Source organism: Ascaphus truei, chromosome 3 (assembly GCF_040206685.1).
Source record: "Ascaphus truei isolate aAscTru1 chromosome 3, aAscTru1.hap1, whole genome shotgun sequence".
In the NCBI taxonomy this organism is placed as follows: Eukaryota; Metazoa; Chordata; class Amphibia; order Anura; family Ascaphidae; genus Ascaphus; species Ascaphus truei.
This window is the reverse complement of record NC_134485.1, coordinates 108738065-108759689: the sequence shown is the minus strand read 5'-3', so window position 1 is coordinate 108759689 and position 21625 is coordinate 108738065. Positions and strand designations below refer to the sequence as shown.

Below are 21625 nucleotides of genomic sequence, written 5' to 3'. Positions count from 1 at the left end.
AAGTTGGAGGTAATGGAAGATTTATCTTTTGCCCAAGCTACATTCCGATGAAAAGGACTCAAACGACTTGGACTTAGTTCCAGTAACCAGGACCCCCACTATATCCAATTTGTTGGACCACCATTCCCTAAAGCGGAAGTCCTCCCATGGGGGAGGGATGACACGGTGCACAGCAACAAAAAGGATGGTAGACTGAATCGCAATGAAAAAGTTTATTGCTCAGTCAATAGCATAGCAACAAGTGAAAAAACACCCAGTGGGTAGGCTCTTACGCGTTTCACGCTTGGCAGCACTTTTTCAAAGAAGACTGATTGCTTCAGGCCCAGGGGAAAGACTGGGTTCAAAAACAGGGGGATCAGTAAGGAGCACCCTCTAGTTAGGTGGAACTTGTCCTTTTTCAGTTCTAGTACTATAGTCAGCAGATGGGATCTGATTAATTCCCTAACCGTTTGGGTTGTAAAAGCACCAAGTCCGTCTCATAGGGAGAAAGGAGAGCTGCTTCAAATGCCACCCACCGCCTGAGGGGTTCTGCATGCCAAGAAATCATCTGTTCAACCTGGGCCGCTTTATAGTATGAAATCATACATGGAAGGCCCAGACCACTGGCCTCACGCAGGTTGGGTGAGTATTGATCTACTGGCCTGTTGCGTTTTCCGTGAACAAATAAACCTGGTCATGTGGGATTGCAAATTGTGGAAGACCCCTTGAGGGACCAGCATTGGAACAGTTTGTAATAGATACAATATACTTGGCAAGATGATATTTTTTTACAGAATTAACTCTCCAGATCCACAAGATATTGAAATGATACCATTGAGCGATGTCACCATTAAGTTTACTTAGCAGAGGGTAATTGCATCTACCTCATACCTATTGCTTAGAAAAATCCCAAGGTATTTAATAGCGTGCTTGCACCACTTTAAATAAAAATGTAGGGATATCAATTTAACGTCTGCATGAGGATAGATTGATGTTCAAGGCCTCTGATTTATTGTTTATTTTATAGCCAGATAGTTCATTTAAATAGTCTAGTTCTTTAAACAAATTGGGAAAGAATGGTCTGATCAGAGAGGAGAATATTCTCCGCATGTAAAGAGATTTTAAATGTGTGGTCACCTATTCGTACCCCCCTACATTGGGGTTAGAACGTATATGAGAGGCTAGTTGTTCCTGAGAAAGGACAAAGTTTAAAGGAGACGGGGCAACCCTGCCTGGTCCCAGCCTTAATTGGGATGGGCTCAAATGAGGTCCCTGTACATATTATTTTCACTGGACAGGAGTATAGTGAAAGAATCACCTGAAAATATTTGCCTTGAAAGCCAAATTGTTTGAGGATCTCTGCCATGTAGCCCCAGTCCACCCTATCAAACTTTTTCTGCATCTAGAGACAGGAGGAAGGCGGGCAGATTTGTAGGTTTAGCCAGAGCTATTTGTCAGGGTCTCCTAGACATCCTGTTCCCAGCCATAGCTCCTTTCTCTGCTGCTTTCTGTCTGCTCTGGGGTTCCTGTCTGTCTGTCTCTTGTTGCTCCTGTCCTCTGTCCTTATAGTTTCCTGTTTCTCCTTGCCTTTGTTTTGTGTCAGACTCCTTATGCCCAGGCTTCTGCCGCATCTTCTGTTCCTGTACCTGTTCTGTGTTTGGAGTCCTGTACCTTTATTAAAGGCCCTTGCTGGTAATCTGACTTGTCCCTGTTTGTTCCATGTTCCCTAGTAGAAGTCCCTGCTCCATAGTCTCAGCCTCTGCTCCCCTGTTCTGCTCCTGTTCTCCTGTTGCCAAACCTTGCTTGTGACCCCTACGTTCCCGCTTTCTGCCTGCCTCTGACCTCTGCGTGTGACCCCGACGTTCCTGCTTGCTGCCTGCCTCCGACCTCTGCGTGTGACCCCAACGTTCATGCTAGCCACCTACCACCGACCCCTGCCCGTGTCCCAACTCTCCTTGCCTGCTCCCCACTGTTCCGGCCACCGAGGTCCTACCCGCTCCAGGAGTCTCCCCCTTGACACTATTACATCTATTGCTTGCCTGATGGTGTCTGTCAACCAGGTATGAATACTACCTGATCAGGATGGACTAGGTTTGGGAGGTATTAATTCAGCCTTATGGCCAAGATCTTGGAGAAAATGTTTATGTTCACATTGATCAGAGAGATTGGTCTGCAATGTGAACATTGAGAAACATATTTACCCTCTTTTGGAATGACAGACATGTGGGCATGTAACATAGATGCCCCAATCTAATTTCCCCTATCAGATCAGAGGAAAATCTTGAATCAATTAAGTCCCTTAAATCGGCCAAGGCCCCTTGCCCAGAAGGCTTTACCAATATTTATCATAAAAAAATGTGCACACCAACTGGCCCCCCAGCTTTTGAAGCTATACAATGCAATGTAATTCTGGAAAGGGAATCACTCAGACACCTTAGTAGGGGGGAAAGTGAGAGTGACAAAGGAAAGAACTTGGGAAAATTACAGGTGAGGCCAAGGGGTCTCGGGTAAGGGTGTCTGGGTGGGACACAGTTAGAACCCAGACGTGGTTGCCCTCAGTGTGTATGGGGGGGGAGGGCAAACAAGGGCTGGTTCTGTAGGGAGGGCTATGGTGATGCCGAATCAGAATGGGACAGTAGAAGTCAATGACAGGTAGAGCTGGAAACTGAACCTTAGAGACAGTTCATATTTACATCTTGCACATCGAGAAAACACAATAAAAAACAGGAGACCATTTTTTTTATTTGCGACCCAGCTGCCAGGGGAAAGACATAACCATCATGAGAGGACCTCTACAAATGTTGTATGGTTGCATGCAGCTAAAACTAATAAAAATCCTTATGAATGATGGATATAGATATATATATACACACACACACACACGTGGAAAAGGGATCGGTCACCGCCCTATAGATGAGAGATACCACCCTAAACTGGGCTTCATAGGGTGTGGTGGTGGGGGTTAAGAGAGAGATCTGGATCAAGCCCCTATGGGGACCCTTCATCCAGGCTATTGGGATAAGGAGCAAACTAAGTGGGATTAAAACTATGTGCTTCCCAAACATAAATCGAACTAGATGGGGCCAGGAAGGGGGAGGCGACCCTCTAGGTAGTATAATACTCTCTACGGTAGCAGCTGTTACCCAGGCCCAACTATGGCCCCCAGAGGTCCCTGTAGACCTTCACCCAGGGACCCCAAGTTCAGGCATCCCCATCTTACATTTGTCAGACCGGACCCTGTGAGGAGTGAGGGAGAACACAACCAGCTCTCCACACACAAAATATATGCATATAGCCAAAATAAGCTTAACAAATTCAAGCAGAGTTTCACGGTCAGAACGCCTGGCCAGCTGGCAGATAGCCTCCTTGAGAAGCCCCCCTGTGAATGACAACATGAGAAATCCAGGCGCTACCGCTAGGCCACAACTAAACCTCACCTATTGCATCTGGAGTGAGTTAAAGGGCCGAGTATCGCCGATGTAGCGCAGCGGAACACACTGAGCATGGATGGAAAGGGAAATGTCACTGCCCTAGGTTCATGTAGTTGGTGGGCTGAGAAGGAGTCAGCCGTTGGAACAGGGTATGAAAGACTAGCATGGTGTTGGATTAGGTCTCATTCACAACCATGTGGCCAGTCGGACTCCGGTTGTCCTCAGTCGTCCTCTGCAATTAATCAAGGTTGTCGGGTGAAACATTCGCAGTGAGGCTGCACAACGTCTGTAGCATCTCAGCTAGTTCTCATCTCGAGTCAGAGTAGAAGGGTCGGTTTTAGGCCTTACTGGATGCCTCCGTGATACAACCGCAAGCCATTCCGGACAGGGTGTTCTTTGGTGTCTGACGGACGGAAGTGTCAGAGGGGGGATATCCTAAGCTCTTTCAGGAATCTCTTCCTTGTCAATTGTTTTAAAGGAGGAAAGGATGCCATTCTTTACCACCAGGAGTCAACAGGGGAATTCCCATCTATAGCCGATTTCCTTGGTTTGCAAGACCTCTGTTGGAGCTAGGTTTTGGAGCCCCAACTGAGGTTTTGTAGACTAAGTGAATAGTCTAGGATGTTTGGCTGCAAAGCGGCGGGACATTTAAAGATGGTGCGCATTGACATTTCGGGTGCATCTGACACACACGGCGGAGTCATGGCCCTGGACCAACAGTTTGCTTGCAGCCAACGTCCCATTTTGAAACCTAATGTAGGCTATTCCTCCTGGCCCTGTTTTCAGCTTCTTGTCTCTCAAGAATGCCGGTGAGCGAGGACTTGAGTGGAGTTATTTTGGAACTTAGTTTGTCGATAGATATGGCGGATTCGTACGCTCTGATCTCAAGTTGGTCAGTAAGCTCACCCAGGGCAGCAAGATCTTGCCGAAGCTCCCCCAGCGCCTGGTGGATCTCAGCTTGAAACTTTCTTAAAGAAATGGTGTGCTCCATGTTGAAGGTTTTTTTCTGTGTGTTTGAGAGCCATCACCGAACGTTCACCTCCCTTAAAGGGATCTTTTTTGGGAGATGAGTGCAATGACCTGTGCAAAAGGTGGAAATGTTCCGCCCAGCCCAGAAGCCAGTCTCTAGAGGCTATCCCGCTCAACGACGCGCATGCGCCTCCTAAATATCTAGTTTGAATCTATTACGACAAGTAGTTCACCAAGTTCCGAAGTGGGACTGCAGCTTTAAAGGTTCAGATGAGTTTACTTTGCCTCTCTCGTTCTTATGACAAGGTTTCTTTTATTTCACTATGGCGATATAAAAATATTTTGGGCCAGCACTCGTAAAAATGGGAGTGATTTTCTTAAAAAATAGAAATCTGTAACAATTGGCTTCAGCATTCTTTCCTGCTACAGTACAGATGTAGCTATGGCTATTTGTTCCCTCTGACAAGTTATGGTGGGGTAATCTGTGCTAGTTTGCGATATTACTGCCATTGAATCCTAGGAGCTAGATATCTTCTTGCCGCACTGTTCTAATAAAGTCATACACCAGACATTACAGCTTAATAAACTGTTTTATTTAGAGGTTGCAAACGCACAACGTTTCGGGAATCTCACCCCTCAGGTGCAATATTTACACTGCATACATTTTTCACCTGAGGAAGGGAGATTCCCAAAAACGTTTTGCGTTTGCAACCTGCAAATAAACCACTTTATTATGCTATAATGTCTGGTGTAAGACTTTATTAGAACAGTGCTTCAAGAAGATATCCAGCTCCTAGTTTAACTACGTGGCAGAAGTGGGATCCCGGCCACTCTTCAACTGCCTGCACCTTACAAAGAAAAAGGACACCCACTACAATTATCTAAACGGAGTGTGGTAAGATCTAAGACCTTTATCCTTGCCATTGAATCCTATGGAAATGCTGTTACATTCTGTGATTATGTTGTGTTATCAGCAGAAGCAATGAAGTCTGCTACATCTGTAAGTATGAAAACATAAAATGCGCATTTTACAAAATGAACGTTAAAGCTGCTTTGAGATACTGTGACATGGCAGATTGTTTGTCACTTTGTTGCAACTTCCACATGTGTTCCTAGAAGGTTTATTTCCGCTCACTTTCCCACTTTCCCCTCCTGCCAATTTCAGCTGCTCCAGGAGCGAGGAGTGACGTTTCACATGGGAACTGAAGCCAGGGAGCTCAGGGGAGACAACGGACAGGTCTGTTTCTTGCTTCCATGTTAATCTTCCATCCCCTTATTCGCCCCCACCCCCCAATCAAGTAAAACATTTTTTTTTTCATATTACATGGATTATTGTTTCCCCCCTTCGATTGCGGATTTTTTAAATTTTTTTAAACTTTTGCCGGTACTTGCATTGAAAACCCCAGTGGCCATATTGTGTCTCCTCTACAAGAATTTCAAAATGAAATATCTCAGGGGCCGAGAGTTAGGGGGGGTCCATCTAGATTAGAATGTTTAGCTCCGGCAAAGTATTGTTTCAAAAGAGGTTAAAAAAAAAAAAAAGAAAGAAAAAAAAATTACTTCTTGAACATATTTTGCCATTTAAAGCAGCATTTCAGTCTGCTCACTTATTTTTACATTGCCTGAACTCCACTGCCGATTTATCCGCTGCCGGTTCAGGAGTGATGAGCCAACCGCACACCGGGCAAGATGGAATATTCCAAATGGCCACGGGGTCAGTGCTCGCTCCGGAGGCTAGTAGAAACCATGGCTTTCTATTTGTGACCCCGCAGTGGCCATATATGTGAGGGGGGTAGAACTTTGTGTCAAAACCGGGACAATACAAACTACAAATATCTCGGGAACCAGGGGGTCGGGGAACGGCAGAACAGCTCCGGTGGACCCACTGGCGCAGATAAGATAAGCCCCCTTCAAAAAAGTGAGGGGCTTGCCCTCAACTGGGGGTATCTTGAGCATGACTGCCCCAGGATAAATTATATTACGGCTGTTCTCCAACAATCGTCATTAAAGTGGACACCAGTGTTGCAGAAAAGCTATTGACCCTTTTGATGCCCCAGGACGTAGGTCACCTGCATTGATTTGGGCCAGAGGGGCTATAGCACTTGGGTACCGTCAGCTCTCCGGCACCGAAAAGGTTAAATAGCAATGCTATTTTAACTTATGCATACCCATTGCATTTTTTGACCCTGTAGGAGACGAGGGCAGAGGTACAACCAGGGAGACATGTTTGGGGAAAATAAACCATGGCTTTTAGTCAGCTCGTAGCTTCATACAATACATCTTTAAGGAAGCACACATAAATAAACAGTCTATCCCTTTGTAAGGGCTGACTCACTTCCCAGACTCTATCTGCAGGGCTGGGGAGGATAAGCCTCTTGCCAACCTCTGATCCCAAAGTCCAAAGAGGTACCTGTGAGCTGGGGGCCCTTTATGTCAGTCTCTGGGTCTTGGGTGGTGTCTGTTGGGGAGCCACCCTCTGGCGGGTTCCAGGGTTTGCTGCGCCCTGGAATTGAGGGTCTGGTTCCTGGGAATCTCTTCTGGCAACATAGTCCCTCTGTGCTCAAGAGATCTATGCAGTTTGTGCAGCACACATTTAAAGCTACTGGATGAGCCTGGTGGAGACTGGCTAATTGACTCTAGCTACAATTAACCAGCTCCCTGCTGGACTCCTCAGCTACAGACAGGCTTTGTTTGCTGCCTTTTTAAACCGGGTTAAGGCCCTGTCACACACCCGTATGGTTCAGGTAAGCTAAAAAGAGACCCTCAAGGAGCACAGTGGGCTCATGCGTTTAACCCTTTCAGTGACAGGGGCAATATATTGCGTGCCCCCTCCCTTTTGCACCTCCTCTCGATCCACCTCCTCTATTCACCTCCCTCTCCCCATGTATTCCCCCCCCTTTCTTCCCCACTCACTTTCCCCTTTCCACTCTCTCACTTCCCCACCTCCCTCTTTCACCACCTCTTTCCTCTCACACTCTCCCCCCCCCACTATCACTTGCCTTCTCTTGCTGAATCCCACTCCCTCAATCCCCCCCCCTCTCCCTCTCATTCCTCCCCCCCTCTCTGGCCGCACACACATTCTTCTCACCCCCCACCCACTATACACAATACCACCCCCACACACAATGCATAATACCCCTCCCCCACACACGATGCTCAATACCCCCCCAGAATACATTACTCGCCTACCCTCCCCCACACACAAAATATGATACCCATTCACCTTCCCACACACACAAAATATGATACTCACCCTCCCCCACACACAAAATACGATACCCACCCTCCACCACACACACAAAATTCGAAACCCACCTTCCCCCCACACAAAATACGATACCCTCCCACCCTTACCCCCACGCACAAAATACGATACCTGTCCCCCCACACAAAATATGATCCCTCCCCCACACACAAAATACAATACCCACCCTCCCCCCACACACAAAATATAAAACCCAACCCCCGAACACAAAATATGATACCCACACACCCCCCCACATAGAAAAAACAATAAACAAAATACTATACCCTCTCTCCCCCCCACACAAAATACGATACCCACCCACTCCTCCCACCACACAAAATATGATACCCTCCCCCCACACACAAAATATGATACCCTCCCCACACACACAAAATACAATATCCACCCTCCCCCACACACACAAAATACAAAACCCACCATCCCCCCCACACAAAATACGATACCCCCCACCCTTAACCCCACACACAAAATATAATACCCAACCCACAACACAAAATATGATACCCACCCTTCCCCCACACAAAATACGATACCCACCCTCCCCCCACACAAAATACGATACCCACCCACTCCTCCCAACACACAAAATATGATACCCTCCCCCCTCACACAAAATATGATACCCTCCCCACACACAAAATACACTACCCACCCTCCCCACACACACAAAATACAATACCCACCCTCCCCCACACACACAAAATACAATACCCACCCTCCTCCACACACACAAAATACGAAACCCACCATCCCCCCCACACAAAATACGATACCCCCCCACCCTTAACCCAACACACAAAATATAATACCCAACCCACAACACAAAATATGATAGCCACCCTCCCCCCACGCAAAATACGATACCCATCCTCCCCCCACACAAAATACGATACCCGCCCTCCCCCCACACAAAATACGATACCCACCCTCCCTCCCACACAAAATACGATACCCACCCTCCCTCCCACACAAAATACGATACCCACCCTCCCTCCCACACAAAATACGATACCCACCCTCCCTCCCACACAAAATACGATACCCACCCTCCCTCCCACACAAAATACGATACCCACCCTCCCTCCCACACAAAATACGATACCCACCCTCCCTCCCACACAAAATACGATACCCACCCTCCCTCCCACACAAAATACGATACCCACCCTCCCTCCCACACAAAATACGATACCCACCCTCCCTCCCACACAAAATACGATAAACACCCTCCCCCCTCACACAAAATAAGAAACCAACGCACCACACAATACGATACCCTCCCCCACACACAAAATACAATACCCACTCCCACACGAAATACGATACCCATTCCCACACAAAATACGATACCCACACACAAAATACGATACCACACACCCCCCCTACACTCAAAATTGATATCCACCCTCCCCCACACACAGACAAAATACGATACCCAGCCTCCCCCCACCCCTTCACACACACACACACACACACACACACACACACACACACACACACACACACACACACACACACACACACACACACACACACACACACACACACACACACACACACACACACACACACACACACACACACACACATACAATACAGACACACACTTACCTTGCTGGTGGTCTCAGGCTTCTGGTGCCCTGCCCTTCCCAGCTACTGCGGGCTTCCTGCTAGGCCTACTTCTCTCTCCCACCGGTAAGCGCCGGAAGCTGAGTCCAGCTTCCGGCACGCACTAGTGTAAAGAGAGACCCACAGAAGCTGGGGCGAGTAGGGACCCGTCGGCAACCAGAGGTCCGGCGGCTGGACGCACAAGAAGTTGGGCCTGACATCTGTTTGGGCCCATCTTCCACCACCAAACGGCACGGGCCACCCGTAGCTACAGGGCCCGGGACACTTATCCCAGCTCTCCCCCCCCCCCCCCTGTCGGCAGCCCTGGTGTACCCTACCAAAAAGGTTTTAACAGGTGAAAGTTGTGCATTGGCCCAGTCTTTTAATCAATTAAGAGGTTAAATACTGATACAAACTGTACCATTTTATTTATTAAATATATCATCTAATTTTGGTGCCTGTGCTGTGGCTGAGGCACAGAGAGATTGACTTGCTTTGCCCAAGGTCACAAGGAGAACGGTCACTGGGATTTGGAACCGGCGTCACCCACATCAGAGGCAGTGACATTACCCCTGGACTACCAATTCAGCCCTATGTATATGACTATATATACTTGCTACAAAAATAGTGTATCACCTGAAAAAATATTAAATTTTTTTATTAGAGGTTGTGAAACAACTTGAATGTTCAGGATATAAACCATCTGGGCCCATGTTTGCTAAGTGGTGCTATTCCATAACATACCTTCTGGGGAAGGAAGACACCACACAGCCTATTGATGTGAATAGGCCATAAGGCGTCCTCTGTCGCCACGTGGTGTTTCATGGAATAACACCACTTAGTAAACATGGGCTTCAGGGTAGGTGACCAGACGTCCCAGTTCTGTGTCCTCTTTCTCGGTATCCCGAAATGTCTGTAAATGTCCCAGATTTCTCGCAGCTTGCCAGCAGCCCATGCGCGGTCTGCGCTTGCCAACCGGCTGGCGCTCGCCTTTTGCCTTTCGCGCATGTGGGGCATGTGTCCCGTTTTCCCCCGGGAGAAATAAGGTCACCCCACCTCCGGGGATTATTTTTGCATTAACTGCCATTGACTTCATTGGCAGTTAGTGTTGTTCTGCTGAATCTGGGTGATATTCCCAGCCTCGCAGCATAGTAATTCCGGACCTTTGATACATAACCCTCATAGCCTCTCTTGCGTCTCTCTCTCTCTCTTTTTTCAGGTTAAAGAGGTGGTTTTTAGGAATGGAAGCCACGTTCCTGCTGATGTTGTCGTTGCTGGAATAGGTTTGTTTTATTTTGTCCGTACACTGCGACTTGCGCTGAAGGCAGGTTCAACCAATGAGGGCGAACCTGCCGGGTGACGTCACGGCCGCGTGTGTATGAGTGTGTATGTGTATGAGTGTATTTACCTATGAGTGTATCTATGTTTGCACAAGTGAATAAATACCGTGCATGCATAAACCTTATTATACATTTGTTGTCCATTATGACCCTATACGGCTGGCCTTAGCCATTGCTTGGCCCAAGGCGGCACGCTGGCAGTGGACGCCCTCCCCCTGTAAAAGTAGGCAAGGGTACTTACCTGCCGGCCGGGTGATTCCGTGAAGTGTGACCCTCCTCCTGCAGCGTAGCAGAGTCATGTGACATCTTGCTGTCATGGCGTCGTGGCGTCACTTCATGTCGGGTTGCCATGACGTGATGCTGCAGGAGGAGGGCTGCTCCGGAGAAGTTAAGACCTCCCCTCTCAGTGCGTGCACATGCGCACTCTCGCCCCACACTCGCCCATCCCACCTCTCTCTTACCTTGCGGTGAGAAGCGGTCCTGCGTCAGTCTGGGGACCTCGCACTCCATCCACGGGTCGGAATGAAGTTGGATCCCGGCGCCAACAGGTGGAGGGAACGAAGGGCCTGGGGCCAGAGCGACTGCTTTGCTCACCTTACCCTGCGCTATAGTGGACCCTACAATCTGTTTGATACCTCCTTCTGACAATGAGTGAAGAATTCAGATAATCTGCTTGCAGCACATTGCTTTGGAACATACAAAACTGTGTTACAATAAACTGATGGTAGATTACGTATGTATGTCTTTATGTATATAGCACCATTAATGTACATAGCGCTTCACAGTAGTAATACACGTGACAATCATATAAATAACAAATAATACAAATAACAGATCATGGGAAGAAGTGCTTCAGACATAAAAGTAACATTTAGGAAAAGGAGTCCCTGCTCCGAAGAGCTTACAATCTGATTGGTAGGAGGAACATATAGACACAGTAGGAGGGCATAGTAGTAAGTGCGTCTGCAAGGGGCCAAGCTATATGTATCAGGTGTATAGTGTTAGCCACCGAGCTACTAATATGCTTCGTTAAGCAGGTGTATTTTAAGGTGGGTCTTAAAGGTGGATAGAGAGGGTGCTAGTCAGGTATTGAGGGGAAGGGCATTCCAGAGGTGTGGGGCAGTCAGTGAGAAAGGTTTAAGGCGGGAGAGGGCTTTAGATACAAAGGGGGTAGAGAGAAGACATCCTTGAGCGGAATGCAAGAGTCGAGATGGTGCATAGCGAGAAATTAGGGCTGAGATGTAAGGAGGGGCAGAAGAGTGTAAAGCTTTAAAAATGAGGAGGAGAATTGAATGTGTGATACAGGATTTGATAGGAAGCCAGGAGAGGGATTTCAACAGGGGAGGCGCTGAGACAGGTTTAGGAAAGAGTAGAGTGATTCTGGCAGCAGCGTTTAGGATAGATTGTAGGGGAGACAGGTGAGAGGCAAGAAGGCCGGAACAGCAGGAGGTTACAGTAATCAAGACTGGAGAGAATGAAGGCCTGAGTCAGAGTTTTAGCAGTCGAGCAACAAAGGAAAGGACGTATCTTTGTAATATTGCTGAGGAAAAAGTGACAGGTTTTAGATACGTTTTGAATGTGAGAGGAGAATGTGAGAGAGGAGTAGAGTCTGACCCTCTAGGCAGCGTGCTTGGGCTACTGGGTGTATGACTGAACTTCCAACAGTAATGTGGAAGGAGGTAGTAGGGCCAGGTTTGGGAGAAAGTATGAGGAGCTCTGTTTTTGCCATGTTGAGTTTGAGTCGGCGGAGGGCCATACTGGATGATATTGCAGAGAGACATTCAGAAACTTTGGTCTGTACAGAAGGTGTAAGGTCAGGTGTCGAAAAGTAAATATGTGTTTCGTGAGCATAGAGATGATATTGGAGCCCAAGAGATGTGATTAGGTCACCCAGAGAGAGTGTGTATAGAGAAATGAGGTCCCAGGACAGAGCCCTGGGGTACCCCCACAGAGAGGTCGAGAGAGGAGGAGGTGATAGCAGAAGAGACGCTGAAAGTACGATGGGAGAGGTAAGAAGAGATCCAGGATAGAGTTTTGTTATGAATGCCAAGAGCATGGGGAATGTGAAGGAGAGGAGGGTGGTTCACAGTATCAAATGCTGCAGAGAGGTCGAGTAGTATGAGCAGAGTGTAATGACCTCTGTATTTGGCAGCGTGGAGGTCATTAGTTATTTTAGTGTGGGCTGTTTCAGTGGAGTGAGCAGTGCGGAAGCCAGATTGTAGAGGGTGTAGGAGAGAATAAGTGTTGAGAAAATAGAGCAAGCGAGAGAATACAAAACTTCAAGGAATTTAGAGGCAAACGGCAGGTAGGAGACAGGTTGATAGTTGAAAGACAGGTAGGGTCAAGCTTGCTGTTTTTAATAATGGTATGACTGTTGCATGTTTGGAGGAGGAGGGAAAGGTACCAGAGTAGAGGGAGGAGTTAAAATGTTTGTGAGCATAGGGATAATAGTAGGAGCAAGAGGTTTTAGGAGATTAGATGGAATGGGGTCAAGAGGGCAAGTGGTAGATGGAGAAGAAGAGAGCAGCAGTGTCACATCCTCCTCCTGTGACAGCGGAAAGAGAGTGAAGGAAGGCAGGAGGAGAGTTAGGAAGATGGGAGGAGGAAACAGAGGGGATGTCCTGATGTATGGATTCCACCTTTTCCTTAAAATAGTCATCAAAATTCTGAGGTGAGATGGAGGAGGAAGTATATAGTAGATGAAGTTGAAAAAAGACATACGTCCATCAAGTTCAACCTATGATAAATTTAAACGACAGATACTTATACTATTTTTGTATTCACGGTAGATTGATCCAGAGGAAGGCAAACAAAAAACCCTAGTGAAATATCATCTAATGATATCTCATAGGGGGAAAAATAAATTCCTTCCTGACTCTAAATAATTGGAGTATGGTGATGGTCAGCGCAAACTCGTGGAACTCAAGAAATGATAAAAGATAATTTAATACACAGTATTAGTGCATAAACCGGTGTGGATACAAGGAGGGAAAAGGTGATGGGGGGGAGGAGGAAAGGGATGGGGGGGATTGTTGTGGTGAATGACACTAAAATGAAACAGTGAATGAAACATAAATTGTAAGTTTCAACGACTCACACGGGCTTGTGTGAGACTTCACCCTCAGCGAAGGATGTGGTGGGTGAATGAAACTCCTAAAGCGGCCATATGTGAGTTCGTTCCCTCAGTGGGTGTTGTCAGCAGTCTCCAATGGAGCAGATGCGTCTTAGTATTCTGTCCCAAATAATGGCAATCAGATTATTCCCTGGGTCAACGTCCTTCCCATATTTACTTATTTGGTATATCCCTGTATAACTTTCCTTTCTAAAAAGATGTCCAACTTTTTTTCCCCAAGATCTCTATTGTATCTGCCATCACAGTATCCATGGGTAATGAATTCCACATTTTAACTGCCCTTACTGTAAAGAACCCTTTCCTTTGTTGCTGATGAAATCTCCTTCCCAACTTTAAGGGATGACCACATGTCGTTTGTACTGCCCTTGGGATGAATAGTTCTTTTGAAAGCTCCTTGTACTGTCCCCGAATATATTTGTATATAGTTATCATAACCCCTTTTAGATGCCTCTTTTCTAATGTAAACAAATCTAATTTAGCTGCCTCTCCTCATAAATCAGATTATCCATCCCCTTTATTAATTTGGTGGCTCTGCTCTGCACTTTGTCTAGTTCCATAATGTCTTTTCTATGGAGTGGTTCTCAAAATTGTACAAAATATTTATGGTGTGGTCTTACTAATACTTACTACTTATAAAGGGGAATAATTATGTTTACTTCCCTTCCATCCATGGCACGTTTAATGCAAGATAAGACCTTGTTTGCCTTTGCAGCTACTGCATGACTTTGGGCACTATTGCTAAGCCTGCTGTCTACAAGCACTCTTTAATCCTTCTCCATCAAGGATTGAACTCATTTATCCCTGTTTAATTTGTAAGTTGCCTGTTTATTCTTGTTTCCCAAATACATAACCTTATATTTATCTATATTAAACCTCATCTGCCATTTACCTGCCCAAATTTACAGTCTATCCAAGTCCTTCTGACACCCTGCTCTGATTCTACTACCTTACATAATTTAGAGTGATCAGCAAAGATGGAGACTTTGCTCTCTATGCCAAGGTGATTAATAAACAAGTTAAAAAGCAGGGGTCCCAGTACCGATCCCTGAGGTACTCCACTTACAACTTTAGCCCAACTTGAAAAAGGTTCCATTTATGACAACTCTGTTATCTATCCTTCAAACAATTTTCAAAACAGCTGCAAATATTTTTACAGAGTCCAAATTCTTTATTTTGCACACTAACCTCTTGTGTGGAACCGTATCAATAGCCTTTGCAAAATCTAAGTAGACCACATCAACTGCATTACCCTGGTCTAAATTCCTACTTACCTCAAAGAAACTAATAAAGTTAGTTTAGCACGACCTATCCTTCATAAATCCATGCTGACTATTACTAATGATTTTGTTATCCATTATCCTGAATATTATCCTGTATTAAACCTTCAAGTAGCTCCCACACTATGCAGGTCAGGCTTACACGTCTGTAATTCCCCGGTTGTGATCTAGCTCCCTTTTTAAATATAGGCATCACATCTTCTTTATGCCAATCTTGTGGCACAGAGTCTGTGGAAATTGAGTCCTTGAATAGTAAATGTAATGGTTTGGCTATTACTGAACGTAACTCCTTAAGAACTCTTGGATGTATGCCATCGCGGCCAGGTGCCTTATTTACTTTAATTTTATCAAGCCGCCTATGAACTTCTTCCTCAGTTAGCCAATTGTTCATTTATACAGTATAGAGGTTCTGGCTTCATCCTGTGGCACTGCTATTGCAATTGATTCTTCCCTGGTAAACACAGAGACAAAGAATTTGTTTAATACCTCTGCTTTTTCCTTATCTCCAATAATCTACCTGTCCATCTCACACTGAAAAGGTCCCATATTTTATTTTCTATTTTTTGTTATTAAGGTACTTAAATACATTTTTAAAGTCGATCTTACTTTCTATTGCAATCCTTTTTTCATTATCCATTTTTGCTAATTTGATTGCCTTTTTGCAATTTTTGTTACATTCCTTATAATTCTGATACGATGTCTCTGTCCCTTCTGACTTAAAGAATCTAAATGCCTGTCTCTTCTTGTCCATTTCCTCCCCTACCTGTTTATTTAACCACATTGGTTTAGACTTATTTCTTTTATACTTATTACCCAAGGGTTTACACTGATAAGTGTGCTTTTCTAACAATGTTTTAAAGATTGCCCATTTACAGTATCTTCCACATTTTTCACTGCAAAAATATCATCCCAATTTATTCCTTATCGATTATTCCTAATTTATTAAAATCTGCCTTTCTAAAATTTTAAGTCTCTGTTGAATAAATTTAATATAGGTTTTTGATCATTTATTTCAAATGAGACCATGTTATGATCACTGTTACCCAAATGTTCCCGGATTGAATATTTGTTATTACTTCTACATTGTTTGATATTACCAAATCCAGTATTGCCCCTCTCCTGGTTGGTTCCTCCAAAATTTAGGCCATGTAATTGTCTTTAAGCACTCCTAAAAACCTGTTTCCTTTTGTTGTAATGCTAATCTCATTGCCATAGTCTGTGTCTAGATAATTGAAATCCCCCATTATGCAAACATGACCCAGTTTTGATGCTTTCTCCATTTGCAAAAGTATTTTGGCTTCCTCAATCTCACCGATATTTGGTGGTTTATAGCATATCCCTACAAACATTTTAATTGTACGTTTACCTTCCCTGCTAATTTCTATCCACAAGGTTTCTACATGTTCATCATTCCCTTCATAAACATCTTCCATTATAATACGTTTTAGATCCGGTTTAACATATAAACATACTCCACCTCCTCTTTTATTTGCTCAATCCTTCCGAAAAAGGGAATAACCCTCTAAATTAACTGCCCAGTCATGTTTCATCCCACCATGTTTTAGTAATGCCTATGATATCATACTGTTCCCTTGTAGCTATTACTTCAAGCTCTCCCATTTTATCTGTCAGGCTTCTTGCATTAGCAAGCATGCATTTAAGGTTTTTTTCAGTCTGTACTATTATCTTATCTGCTCCTGCGTTTCTACTCTAATTGGATTTAGTCTTTAGAAGTTTTCTAGTAGTAGCTGTATTTAATATGGATGTCTCACTGCTTGCCCAATTCCCACTTGCCCCCATTTTACCTCCATGACTCCTTGCTATTTCCCCATCCCTATCTATTCTATTTAGTTCATTATCTGTTTCTTGTCCCTCCCCCCTCCATCTTAGTTTGAAATCTTCTCCAACCTTTTTAACATTCCCCCCCTAGCACAGAAGATTCCTCTTCATTAAGGTACAATCCATCCCTACCATAAAGATAGCACTTCTCAGAAAAGGAGTCCCAGTGCTTTATAAACCCAAAACCCTCCTTCCTACACCACTGTCCTAGCCATTCATGGCACTGGTGGTATTTCAGAAAATACAACTTTGAATGTCCTTGCCTTAAGATCGCGGCCTAGACCCCTGAAATATTTTTTTAGGACCCTCCCATCTTTCTGTAACTTTGTTATTGATGCCAATGTGTACGAAGACCGCCAGGTCAGTCCCAGCCCCTCCCAACAATCTGTCTACCCAATCCGCAATGTGCCGGACTGGAGCCCCCGGGAGACAACAAACTATTCGGTTCATGTGGTCATGACAACAGATTGCCCTATCTACCTTCCTAATAATGGAGTCCCCTACCACCACAATCTTTCTTGGTCTCTGAGTATCCTGAGTCCCCTGTGCTGGAGGAACTATTCTCCTGGCTGCTAGAGGAATCAGTCTTCCCCAGGCTTTTCATTCCTGCCCTGATACTCCCACTATTTTCACTCAATATGGCAAATCTATTGGGACAGGTCAGCTCAGAAATGGCCTGCCTCTTCCTCTTCCCCCTGCTTGTCCTTCTGTTACCCAGCTACCTACCTGCTCCTCACTCACAGCTCCACCATCTGCACCACTAGTCCAAGCCAGGGCCTGCTCAGTAAACTCCTTTTAAGATTGTCAATGTCCTCAATATTGCAAGTTTCCTCTTCAGATCAGAAATCTGAGACTCTTAAGAGACCACCCGCTCACACTTCTCGCAGTGGCATGCTCCCTGGAACAGCTGCTTCAAGTGCACATACGTGTGACAAGATGTGCATTGAGTGGCATTTTCAATCCTTCTCATTGTTGTAATTATGGAGATATAAGTACTAACAACTAACTGTATGTCACTATACTATACCTTGTTTCACCCTTTCCTTGTTCCCACTCCTTCTGGTTCTAACTCCACACTTGATACAAACAGCACTTGAAATCAAATAGTAATATCATGCCATATAATTTCAACGCTTCTATCAGAAACTATATAGGAACAATGGTGGCTATACCATTGTTTTATAGCATAGTTTCTTAAAAAATGATCACCCTGAGGCTCAGATTGACTTTCTTTACCACATAAAAAGCCTTCCTTTTAAAAATATTGAATTTAGAAATACGGCTGAATATTTAAATAAAATCAACCAAGCAAAATACACCCCCAAAATGATAGCCTCGATGCAAATAGGGTTGCCAGGTGTCCAGTATTGAACCGGACTGTCCTGTATTTGGACACTCTGTCTAGTAAAAAAATTAAAGGTAATACTGGATGTGTATGTGTCCATTATTACCTCTCTGGACATAGTGACCTGACAGGCTTGGGGGGCCGTGGGATTTCCCAGAGCAGGGCTGTTGCTAGGGGGCTGGTCAGCTTCCTCCATTCTGATTGGCTGCTGCTGGGTAAGACAGCCACAATCAAGAGGAAGTGTCAGGGGTTTAAGGATAGGGCCAAGGAGAGGAGGAAACAGCATGGAGCGAAGAGAGTGGTGTGTGTGTGTCTCGATCACATTGCACCTTTCACCATTGTGTCCAGTATTTTTGGAGAAGCCACCTGGCAACACTGGCTGCAAAAGGCGCATTGACAGATATATTGAGGTATACAACACACTTCTTTCTTTAGCGGCTAACTCGTATCTAACTAAGGAATGAATGCCGCGCTAGTACAGTATATGGGGGGCTAGTTTATATGGCTTTTAGTTTTTTTCCAGACTTACAACAGCACTAGAAATGCTGCACAAGAGAAAAACTGCTGGAGGGTTTCACTAGGACGTAGGTCATGAAGGACAAAAAGGGAACGCGTTGAAGACCATTTTATACATGTTTTAGATCAGTCCTCAAGAACCCCCAATTGGTCAGGTTTTAAGGATATCCCTGCTTCAGCACAGGTGGCTCAATTATTTTAACTGAGCCACCTATGCTGAAGCAGGGATACCACTAAAACATGCTCTGTTGGGGGTTCTAATCTTGAGGACTGGAGTTGGGAACCACTGTTTTAGAGCCATTAAGTAGAGCAGTAGTTCTAATCAGGGGTGCTCAATTCCAGTCCTCAAGGGCCACCAACAGGTCAGGTTTTAAGGATATACCTGTTTCAGCAAGGATGGCTCAATCAAAATGATTGAGCCACTGATTGGGCCCCCTATGCTGAAGCACAATATCTTTTTAAACCTGACCTGTTGATGGCATTTGAGGACTGGAGTTGACCTCCCCTGAGTTAGACGTATAGCTTTACTCAGTGCATTAAGCTTCCTCTGGCAGAGACATGGTTAACGTTACAGAATAGATCAGGTAGAATATTGAGCTCTGGCCTCCCCTGCAGTGATTGTTATATTCTGTCTTCCCCTCTCAGGTGTATCCCCTGTATCCCGCTTCCTGAAAGGCAGCAAGGTCGCTGTGGATAGTACAGGTGCCGTCTATGTAGATCAGGTGAGTGTTGTATGTATGTATGTATATCTTTTTTTATATAGCGCTATTAGTGTACATGGCGCTTCACAGCAATAATACACGTGACGATCATATACATAACAAATAATACAAATAACAGATCATGGGAAGAAGTGCTTCAGTCATAAAAGTAACATTTAGGAAGAGACCCTGCTCCGAAGAGCTTACAATCTAATTGGTAGGAGGAAGAACGTACAGAGACAGTAGGAGGGCATTCTGGTAAGTGCGTCTGAGGGGGCCAAGCTTTATGTATCATGTATAAAGTATTTGCCACGGTGCTACTCATATGCTTCTTTAAGCAAATGTGTCTTAAGGTGGGTCTTAAAGGTGGATAGAGAGGGCGCTAGTCAGGTATTGAGGGGAAGGGCATTCCAGAGGTGTGGGGCAGTCAGTAAGAGAGGTTAAACGCGGGAGAGGGCTTTAGATACAAAGGGGGTAGAGAGACGACATCCTTGAGCGGAATGCAAGAGTCTGGATGGTGCATAGCGAGAAATTAGGGCTGAGATGTAAGGAGGGGCAGAAGAATGTAAAGCTTTAAAAGTGAGGAGGAGAATTGAATGTGTGATACAGAATTTGATAGGAAGCCAGGAGAGGGATTTCAAGGGGAGGCGCTGAGAAACAGGTTGTTGTGGTGCAACACATAGTGTTACGTACATTAAGCTGAAAGTGTAAGTGCCCGACACAGATGGGAGTGAGGGAGATGTCCTCAGCTTCTGCTGACTTGCAGTATGATGTGGGAACTCTGATCAAGGGAAATGTAGAAAAGGCTCACATTTTCCTCAACTTCTGTATATATAGTTTCATACCCAGTGCTACATCCAATATGACAAAATACATAGTTAAATACTTCAATGTTAGTTTTCTCATGAGTAAGGGTCATTTAGTTAAACCCTTTGGCCGAAGCATTATAATCCTGCAGCCACTTCACGGCATGTCCACTATGCAGGTCCTAACAGTGGTCAATGTGCAGCATATAAATGCTGGAAACCAAGATTGAGGTTATTAGTCTTAATAATATTCTGTAAGAACTAAAAAGAAGGGAAACTTTAAAACAAGCAGAGTAAGGTTTTAATATGGCTTTGGAAGCACCTGTAGGAAGTCCATGCAATGCCGAATAAAAGTTACTTTCAACTTGGTAAACTTTGAATGCAAATCTGCAAATCATTTTTGGTGCATTACAACATGTCAAAAACACTGATTCTCACTGCCCACTGCTACGGCTTCCTAACCATCATTTTGAAAACCCAAAGCATGGACTGTTCTGCTGGCTCATGGTGTGGGCTAGAGGGCAAAGCTGGTGGGTTACTAGCTTGAAATATGAAGAAGACAGCACCATCAATAGGCAGAGTTCACAGTCTCAGTACTAGCATCATTTCTCCAGAATCACTTCTTGGAAGACATTTGCTGCTGAAAATGAATTGCCTTTTCATTTCAAAGGAGCAGGGAATACAGCAGGTAGGTGGTCCTACCTGATGAAAGGCCGTTGTGGGCCTGAAACATGGCTTTTTTTTAAATGTATTGCTTGCTCCTTAAAAGGCAATTGATTTTATCTAGAGGATGTCTTCCAAGACGTGATTCTGAAATGTTGCGGCTCAGACAGTGAAGCTTCTAATTGAGTGGGTGGTCTCCTTTTTCCTTTCATATTTCACATGGATAGTTTGGCCACATTTTTGGGGATATGCACCACTCTTGAATGCATTTTGAATGTTTTGTTGCTCTATTGGATGTCTAGGATTTTGTTTCCTATTTTCTCCGGGTTACTAGCTGAGCATCTGAGACCATGCATAGTTTGGTCAAGGAAAGAGCTGTGGGTGGCAATGGTCTCAGGCCTCTGCCGCCCCTGCTCTCCCCCAGCTACTGCTGGCCTCTTGTCGGGCCTCCCTCACTGTCCCGCGCCGGGCCTCTCTCCCTCACTGACACTATCCCACGCTGAGCCTCTGACGCTAGCGCGCGCCGGGCTTCCCTCTCATAACGGTGCCTGGGCCCAGCTCGCTTTCGGCGCGCGATGTCAGAGGCTCGGTGTGGGAGCGTCAGTGAGGGAGGCCCGCAGCCGTTGAGAGCCGGGGCCTGGTGGCAATGAGAGGACCAGCAGCCGGGCAAAGAAGTTGGGCCCAACTGCTTTGTCCAGATGGCTGGGCCCCCCACTACCACTGGGCACTGGACACTGGTCTCGGCTTTCC

General features: G+C 45.3%; 1 protein-coding gene across 6 annotated transcripts in view; it reads left to right on the top strand.

Annotated features, from left to right (window-relative positions):
* The window catches only part of LOC142489105 (apoptosis-inducing factor 3-like), a 126285-nt gene that overhangs the window by 87769 nt on the left and 16891 nt on the right, over window positions 1-21625 (top strand). For all 6 annotated transcript variants that reach the window (XM_075589311.1, XM_075589313.1, XM_075589310.1 and 3 more), the window contains 3 exons: window positions 5545-5616; window positions 10475-10538; window positions 19351-19427. In XM_075589311.1, the coding sequence (XP_075445426.1) occupies window positions 5545-5616; window positions 10475-10538; window positions 19351-19427 (213 nt within the window). The remainder of the gene's footprint in view (window positions 1-5544; window positions 5617-10474; window positions 10539-19350; window positions 19428-21625) is intronic.